This window comes from Sardina pilchardus, chromosome 18 (genome assembly GCF_963854185.1).
Source record: "Sardina pilchardus chromosome 18, fSarPil1.1, whole genome shotgun sequence".
In the NCBI taxonomy this organism is placed as follows: Eukaryota; Metazoa; Chordata; class Actinopteri; order Clupeiformes; family Clupeidae; genus Sardina; species Sardina pilchardus.
This window is the reverse complement of record NC_085011.1, coordinates 24,723,977-24,733,290: the sequence shown is the minus strand read 5'-3', so window position 1 is coordinate 24,733,290 and position 9,314 is coordinate 24,723,977. Positions and strand designations below refer to the sequence as shown.

At 43.6% G+C, this 9,314-nt stretch overlaps 2 protein-coding genes across 5 annotated transcripts in view; one reads left to right on the top strand and one right to left on the bottom strand.

Moving 5' to 3' along the window:
* Positions 1-6,724, bottom strand: part of fam149b1 (family with sequence similarity 149 member B1) — a 12,433-nt gene extending 5,709 nt beyond the window's left edge. For all 4 annotated transcript variants that reach the window (XM_062519959.1, XM_062519960.1, XM_062519961.1 and 1 more), the window contains exons 1-8: positions 6,208-6,724; positions 5,723-5,842; positions 5,419-5,563; positions 3,682-3,824; positions 2,946-3,068; positions 2,378-2,536; positions 1,976-2,154; positions 1,662-1,804 (exon numbers count right to left, since the gene is read on the bottom strand). In XM_062519959.1, coding sequence (XP_062375943.1) covers positions 1,662-1,804; positions 1,976-2,154; positions 2,378-2,536; positions 2,946-3,068; positions 3,682-3,824; positions 5,419-5,563; positions 5,723-5,842; positions 6,208-6,254 — 1,059 coding nt within the window. In that variant the 5' untranslated portion in view covers positions 6,255-6,724. The remainder of the gene's footprint in view (positions 1-1,661; positions 1,805-1,975; positions 2,155-2,377; positions 2,537-2,945; positions 3,069-3,681; positions 3,825-5,418; positions 5,564-5,722; positions 5,843-6,207) is intronic.
* Positions 6,725-7,458: 734 nt separating this feature from the next.
* morn2 (MORN repeat containing 2) lies at positions 7,459-8,686 on the top strand (the record flags this gene model as incomplete). The annotated part of the gene is made up of 5 exons (XM_062519190.1): positions 7,459-7,492; positions 7,580-7,630; positions 7,722-7,828; positions 8,156-8,292; positions 8,486-8,686. Coding segments are annotated over 5 exons (432 nt in total), but the record flags the coding sequence as incomplete, so codon positions are not given.
* Between the last annotated feature and the right edge of the window lie 628 nt (positions 8,687-9,314).

Here is a 9,314-nt window from a genome sequence, read left to right as displayed (position 1 = left end):
GAGGGGGAAGAGTGAGAGATAGGCAATAAAGAGAGTGAGGCTCGGAAACAAGAGAGGGAGAGAGGGAGAGGTGGGCAGATAAAAGGAGGCAGATGGCGTGACAGAGGGGTGTGGAGGAAAACAAAGAAAGACAGGAAGAGAGGACAACAGAAAAAAAAGGGGAAAACATTCATGAGTCAAGATCCTGGAGGGAAAAAAAGGATGACAAGAAAATGCTGACAGCAGTGCGAGGTCACTTTACTGGACGCTACACGAAGAGTGCTGGCTGACCCCCGGAGATCCCCCAGTGTGCAACCTAAATGCAGGCGTGACAAGAGAGCGTGCACCTGAAAACTCAATTCACACCTTCAAATCCTTCCAAGAAATGCAAACTGAATAGATAGCTTGAGAAGAGAGAGAAAGATAGGCAGAAAAAGAAAAAGAGAAAAGTTGGAGAGCAATTTTTCTTCCAAGAATGTGGGGACCACTAGAACACTTTGCAAGCGCAAATTGACCGCATGTGTCAGGGTGGGACACAAGGCATTGGCTGCACAGCTCGGCAGAAAACAGTTCAATTTATTCGCCATACAGTTGGTTGCTTTGGAGAAAAGCACCTGCTTCATTAATAGGAAAGGCAGCGTCCCAAGGTCATGTGATGACAGGTGGCTGGCTGTAGTAGTGATGAGGAACTGTGCTGTTATTAACTTTCATCCAACCAAACTGTTAAAGGGATAGTTCGGGTTTTAAGACACGAAGTTATATGGGTTCCCTGTCAGCAACGTTGTGCATCAGCACTGACTTACCTCCCGACAGCGTCCTGTGAGCCGAGATCCAGCTTGTTTTTGACCGTTTTTGATGCTGAAGAAAGTAATCCGGCAAGTTTCTGGGGTCACGAAAGTAAAGTGTTTTTCTTCTCAAAACCATATGCGTTCAAAAGAGTGATATATTTGCACCACAAAAACGTTGGCCAGCTGTCAGTAGCGCGCAGTGATAGGAATCGAGAAAAATAGTGCAGTGATAACGAGGTTTGAATTTTTCCTGGACAACGTTTTTGTGGTGCAAATATATCACTCTTTTGAACACGTATGGTTTTGAGAAGAAAAACACTTTACTTTCGTGACCCCAGAAACTTGCCGGACTACTTTCTTCAGCATCAAAAACCGGCTGGATCTCGGCTCACAGGACGCTGTCGGGGGGGTAAGTCATTGCTGATGCACAACGTTGCTGACAGGGAACCCATATAACTTCGTGTCTTAAAACCCGAACTATCCCTTTAAGGATCAACACGTTATGGTGTCTGACCAAAATTATGCAGGCCATCCATGCAGGCTATCTGCATTACAACTAACCATTTTTCTTACAATCAGTTTTAATGAGAATATTACTCTACTACACACATTGGTTCAAAAGGCAGCGTTTTCTGCGTGTCTATTTATATGTTCATGCATATTTCATACTTGTCCTTTTACTAACCAACTGCTATCATCATTTAGTATTCTTTTCAATGGGGCACGGCATTCCTGTATGATGGAAACTCAGGCTGTGCCATTTAGTACGGGCAGAGAGGGTTAAAGCGGATCTTTGGTACGGGCTTCGGTCACGGGCCGGCTTGGCTCAGGTGTAGTATAACTTTACAGAGCACGGCCATAAGTCCCCCCCCCCCCCCCAACCCGAGCACCAACCTGGGGCTGCAGACTGGCCGTGAGCTGCGGCACGCGACTCTGGCCCAGACGCGGGAGCACCGTGGGGAGGGCGGTCAAGAGCAGGAAGGGGTTCTGGGGGTCTGGCTGAGCCGGACTCAGTGCTCCAGCAGTCTTCTCGTCATCTGTTTAGAGAACAGATCGTGCAATTGTATAATTGCTGAATCAACAATCAAAAAACTCAACAGACTCCTCACTACAAACGATGGAGCATATGGAACTCTTCTTTTAGTCATAAATCTATCTACAAATGAATTGGGTGGAGGAGGAGGAGGATGGTATGGCTCAAGTCCCACCTGACACACAGCCCTCCCAATGCCTGCGCACCAGCCCCTCCATCCAGCCAACCAGCTCGCGCCACACGTCGTCAAACAGCAGGTCCAGAACCGCCTCTCGCCGACAGCGGTAGGGAGAGACCGGAGGCAAGCAGTACCTGCGTCTGGTTCCCGTGCACTCACGCTCCCACTCCTCGTCTCTGCTCTCTCACACACACACACACACACACACACACACATAGGAAAACACATGCATGCACATGAGTGACAAAGCCCAGAACTGAAACAACCTTTCAAACTCATAGACAGTTCATCTATACACATAAATCTATACACACGCATATGCAATCATTCAGCATACGTGCCTATATAACCACACACACACACACACACACACACACACACACACTGCCTTTTGCTCACAGGTCTCTGCAGTCAAAGGCGAGGTACTCCTCCATCAGACCCTCCGCTTCGATCACTCTGGGCGGCTCATCCCCCTGGCCCCCAGCTGGGCTCTCGGAGAAGGGCTCCGCTTCAACATAGGACCTACTCAGAACAGCCTTCCGCCCCTGTACACACAACCTGATGAAGGTCGCACGCACACACACACACAGACACAGACACAGACACACACACACACACACACACACACACACACACACACACACACACACACACACACACACACACACACACACACACACACACACACACACACACACACACACACACACACACACACACAAAGAAAAGAGAGTGAAAAGACAGAAATAAAGAGAGGGAAGGAAAAATACAAGACTTGGAAACATGCAAAAATGCATTAAGGCAAGAGGAAGAACTTTCCATTAACTCCAGCCTGAAAAAAAAGTTACCAGGAACTTCACAACTCAGGTCTCCACTGGCAGTGAAGTATGTAGGTCACCAAAATCATTAGGAAAATACTCTTGCATTATTGAAGGGCCGACAAGAGTTGAACTGGGTATGTGCTTACTCCATGCTTGGCTTCTCCTTGATGTCTTTACTTGCTGGTTGGCCTAAGTCAGCTCCCTTTCCGCATGTGGCATACCACTGGAAGCCATCATCCGTGGGGCAGACTAGCTGTTTCCCCAAGATCCTGGTACACACACATAAACAGTAAACACAGTTAGCTTTTCAACCTATCAGACACACGACTAGGTCAGTCTATTTCTATCTTGCTCTTGGCAGGACCATCTGAACTAGTTACAGTACCAGTAGAAAAAGTAGACTCCCACCAGGGGACATGTTTGTGTGCATGCAGAGATATGAGACACTCCTAAACAAGTATTGGGTGTCTGTGTTTGTGCATCACCTAATCAATGTCATTATGACTGTTTTTTTATGGTTCAGCAGATCACTAGTGATGTGGCAACAAGGTGTTTGACCTTGTTAAATTTGACCTTGAACTTGGCTCAATTTCCTGTGTATAACACATTGCTCATCTGTGTCAATGTAATGGAGCATTTTCAGTATCAAAGCAGTAAATTATTTCTGTTGTACAGAAATGAGTCATTAATTTAGCAATGAGACAGAACTTTCAGTAAACAATTTGAATTTTGAAGTGTTAGAAAGACTTACAGTTAGTCACACTGAGTGTGTGTGTTAATGTGTGTATGTGTGTATGTGTGTATGTGTGTGTGTGTGTGTGTGTGTGTGTGTGTGTGTGTGTGTGTGTGTGTGTGTGTGTGTGTGTGCATGTGTGTGTGTACCGTAGGTGGGTGAATCTACAGGCCCACTGCTGGCATTCATCCTGCAGGCCCCTGAGCTGAGCACCGCCCCTCCCCTCATAAAGCTGCTCATCGATCTCCTCAAACATCTGCTGCACCTGTCGCGAGGCGGCCTTATCAAACTCCTGGGACAGAGAGAGAGGTGGTAATGATGACAAACACCGCCATGCATCTTAATTACCTGTGGAGGTTATGCTTTCATCACAGTTTGCTGCTTTACTCTTTGTTATTTGCGTTTGGTTTGTCCGTCAGCAGAATTGCAAAAAAAAAACTGCCAGGCCATTCATTAACACACTGTGGAGTGGACGACTATTGGCCTTGCCCTTGGTGGAGGTCTGCACTCTCCAAACGCCATTCTAGCGTACTGTCACAGAGAAAATCTCTCCTCCACAGAACAATTCCTTAAGTCTCACACACATACCGACAAAACACACACACATACAGACACACACACACACACACACACACACACACAGCATGTCTGGCCCTCTCCAGGTACTCATCAATAATTAGAAACACGTACAGCTGTGTGTTTCTCCAAGCAAGTAGCTCTCTGCATGGTGATGAGCATAGGCTGGTCCCCGGTGTGTTGCTGGGACTGTCTCCGTGTGTGTGTCTGTGTGTGTCTGTGTGTGTGTGTGTGTGTGTGTGTGTGTGTGTGATACAGAGAGAGAGAGTCTGTGTGTCGGTGTGTGTTTTCAAGCAAGTGTGCAGTTGAGCTTTTACGAGTATGTGTGTGTGTGTGTGTGTGTGTGTGTGTGTGTGTGTGTGTGTGTGTGTGAGTATGCATTGGAATGAGGGTTTTAGATGGCTTTTTTTCTCCCTGAGACAGAGTTATGTGTAAATAAATTATCGGTTCTGGAAACACTACTTGTCACTCAGTGCTTGCAGCTGCTCAGCAGGAGTGATGTGAATGTCACCGTGCTTATTTGTTTACCATAAAACCCCAGCTACAAATATGGCTTATATCAACATCCTGCAAGGAAAGCAGATAGACTTTTTCAGCTGAAAAAAAATACTGTCACATTGCATGCACAATTTTGAAGTTGCTGCAGGGAACTCCAAAAGCATGTTGAAGTCACCCAACCGTAGCAGAGTTGATGTCAGAGTTACTGCAAAATTCAAGAAATCTTTTTTTTGAGTTTTCGCAGGTGCTAATATATTCATCAGCACAGACTAATTCATGCTTTCGACTACTGTAGTGATCTTACTCAAGCACTGGTTTTGCCTGGAGTTTTCAGTATAATATTCACTCAATGCACATAATTTCACCTCCTGATGGGAGTTTGGGGGCAACATAAATGATCAAATCAGCTAGACCTTTACAGAGATTTTACAGAGTGAGATTTACAGCCCACTTTTATAGCATGTGTGATTTCATCAAATGTAGCTCGACTCCTAAAATTAGGCCCTGCACAAATAGACCATGTTTGATGTTTGGTCAGAGGGCTAATTTTAACATGGGGAAATTGCCTTGCTAATTACATCCACATTGAGACAACATACCAAAGGGTTGGCAGTGTTTGCAATCCCAGTTAATACACCTCACGAATCTGCATATGTACAGTATGTACAGTTTAATCTGATATCGAAGTTATAGGCTGTCCTTCATGGTGATGCTCAAAATATTGACTTGAATATGGTCTCACAGCTCAGGCTACTAACACAGACACATAATGAGATATGTAATGTGGCTGTCAATAATGAAACTGTACTTACATCATAGCCCCAGGAGAAGACAGAGCTGCGTTCTGTTGAGATGCCAGTTCCAGTGTAGCTGTGAATCCCAGACCAAGACCGGGTTGTATCACCCGTGGTGACCGTCTGACAGCCTGACCTCTCCGACACCACAGATGTCTCAGAGCTGCATGCAGGGACAGCAATGAAAGAGAAAGATGCAAGTGCATGAACATTAGGTGAGGAGGGGGAGAGGGTGTATATTTGCTGGGTGTACCCGTGTAACTAGTTTTGAGTGGTTTCAATTCTGTAGAAAAACACTGTAGCTTTCTCCTTGTACACAAACCTGTTGTAAGTGGAAACAGCCTCATGCAGGTCATGTAACAGAGGTTGAGGGAGGTAGTCATCGTCCTCTGCTTCCTCAGGTGGGGGATGATGGTCCAAACTGCTCCGGGACAAGCCTCGGCTGTAAACAATCAATCAACCAATTAACCAACCAATTAATACATTCATCAATAAATCAATTCAATCATCAAATAAGGTCAAGGGGCGAAAGGTCAAAGGCAAGAAGCATGACTGTGATTATTTTGTGCACGAGGGTTAAACGTAATCAGGGTAGAGAACAAAGGAATGAAACCAAAGTATCAACCCTAACTTGTGACGATAGACAATGTGTAAAATAAATGTTACCAAGTCAAAAACCGTGACTGTCACAACATCTACTGTTAACTCTACTGTTCGACGTATGCTACAGCAGTTAGTAATATAGTAAGTAGTAATATTCTTAAGTAACTTGGCTGTTTAGCAGAAGAGGAAGTAATTGTCACTCACATCTGTAAATTATGCGAAACGGGCCTTCGAGTATATCGCGAAATCATTCTCCCCGCTGATGTGTTTACAGGCCCATCACCTCCTGCAGGTCTTCTTTCCTCCCCAGCGTTAACGTTATCTCTCCCCAAGCCAGCCGCCTCCTTTGCCGGAGATCTGTCATTTTTCCAGGATCTCTGTTCTAATACGCTTGCTGACAACACTCACAACGATGGCTTGTAAGATAGAACGGTGTTTTTCCAGAGACAAGCTGCAAGTGCTAACCTAACTCTGCAAGCTACACATCTACCACCACGGGCTTAGCAGCTAACGTTAGCTAGGTAGCATAAGCATAGCTGGTTGCAGTCGTTCAGAATCTGGCTACCTAGCTGACGATAGCTAAATGCTACATGAACCACCACTTCAAAGACATTATTCACTTGACAAATATCTCACCAAATAAGAACACAAAATGCGTGATGGCTACTAACATTAAAGGGGGCAAACATTACATATCCAGCCCCACTACTCTTTCAGTGCATTGACGATGTACCGACATTAGTGCTACAACAATAATAAGGCTGTCATGGATACCTAATGTTTTGAGCGCAATGTTTATTGGGAAAGGTAGTTTATTGTGGGTTATAAAAACTGCGTAAATGTACAAAAAACTACGTGGTCCGATGTACAATGGAGGACTGCATTGTACATTATATTACTAACCGTGTAGCCCACGGTACAGCATGAAAATTGTTCCGACAACATTCGCATTAAAAATGTAACCATGTTATATTCTCAACTTTTCCTACACAGCCTAAACAAACAAATCTAATTCGATCAAAATAATGTTATTAAGGCTGGCTTACAATAGTAATACTTTGTTGCAGTACGTTTTGCCGGTGGTGTCCACAGCGGATGACAAATCATGGGACTCAAAGTTGTTGCTGTAGGTTTACTGTTGCCATAGCAATTCACATCGGAACGGAAGAGTGTTCTCAGTTGAAGGCGAGCAAAAGTTATATGGTCTAACGACGAGTTTCCATTATTTGTACATCCTAACCTGTTATATATTGATATCCTGTAATCATTTATGCTTGTATGATATTCTTAATCCTTTATGCCTGTAACTGGCATCCAAGGAGAACCCACTATCAGTTAATGGCAAATAAATAGGCCTAGAGGTAGTCTAGTCATTATGTCAGGTGAGTAGCAACTTCCTTGAGTTAAGCTTTGTGTGTAGGCCTGGCCTACTAATGATTGCTTGCACTGTTCATTTCAGAGGGGAAGGCGCAGAGTGATGGAAAGAAAGGTAGCCTATTGTGTCCATGCTGAAGTTTCAAAGGCTGTAGGCTATTTATGTTTTTTCAGCTTGTGGTAATCTTTTACTCCATTTCAGGGGAGGAGTCTTTTACGGTGACATATATATTCCCAAATGGTGATACTTATGGTAAGTGTGTGTGTTTGTTATTATTTTGCATTCCATATTGGATTTTCCTTTTGATCATTGAAACACTGTATTCTTGGTATATGGTCTTCAGAAGGAGAATGCTACCGCACATCAGAAGGTGTGGTAGTGAGGAGAGGGGTAGGCACCCAAAAAACAGCCTGTGGAATAACATACTCAGGACAATGGAGTGAAGACAAGGTGACATATGTTGTTTCTGTATTTGTGTCCGTACTTACTGATGCATGCAAAAAGCAGAGCACCATCAGTGGTAGCAGTAGATTGGGAATTTGTGTCTTGTTTCCTTCATTCTTTTCATTACACACACACACACACACACACACACACACACACACACACACACACACACACACACACACACACACACACACCTAAAATTCCTTTGGAATAAATCAAGTATGTATGTATTCTATCTCATTATCTCTCTCTCTCTCTCTCTCTCTCTCTCTCTCTCTCTCTCTCTCTCTCTCTCTATGTATCTATCTATCTATCTATCTATCTATCTAGATGAATGGTGATGGAGCCTTGGCGCACCCATCTGGTGCTAAATATGAGGGGGAGTTCCTGGACAATATGTACCATGGCAAGGGCACTTACTACTTTCCTGATGGAACCAAATACATTGGGACCTTCAATGAAAACAGGTAGGACGTAATTTTATCCAGACAAATCCTTTCATTTGAAAATTGTATTTGCATTTACATATCCAACCAGTGAATATAGCTTATAGCGAATACATCTCTAACTTTCAGTTTAAAACAAGAATATTGCCTATTCATTAGAAGATAATGACACCACCACATTGCCATAATCATTGTATGGCATATACCCACATAGGCTAGAAGGAGAGGGAGAGTTCACTGATGCAGATGGACTGGAGTGGACTGGTGTCTTCCACAACCGAGCAGCACCTGGACTAAAACTCAAACTGAACATGTAACACAAACGTGCATACACAGTCAGCATTCTTTAACCCCATGGCAGGATTTTTCGCATTCAAACTTTTAGACTTTTCAACACCCCTTGTATTATCATTATACATTTAGCTTTTTTTTTTTTTTGTAAATAAAACAAATCTCAAAAAAGAAGAAAATAACAGCTATGAACATTTTTGAAATACTGTATGTATGAAACATTTAGTTAATATTTTGCACATTGCTTTAAAGGAGTGTTGACTTTGATGTTCTGTAGTGTTTACACTGCAGTTCAACACACACAAACACACACACACACACACACACACACACACACACACACACACACACAAACACACACCACCACCCACCATAAAATAACGAGTGTATTGTTCATGGAAAAGAGTGTGACCTTCAGAGGAACACATCTCCTGTTCAGCATCTGAATTTTTTTTTCATGTGCACCCCCAACACACACACAGCTAAACTCATGACTGAAGTAATAAGACGGGACTTGTGTAAGAGGAACAGGACAACGTTTTCTATTCCTTTGGCAGGTTTCCATTGACAAAGAGGCTAGTCTATACAGACTACAGCAGGGTGTAGTACCTGAACATTTGGAATATTAACATAACAATTGCTCCATATTCAATTACACTGTACATTTTCAGTTACTATATGACAGGACACAACACAACATCCTCCATTCCTGATTTTCCCTATCAAAAATATATAATATAATTTCCAGTATT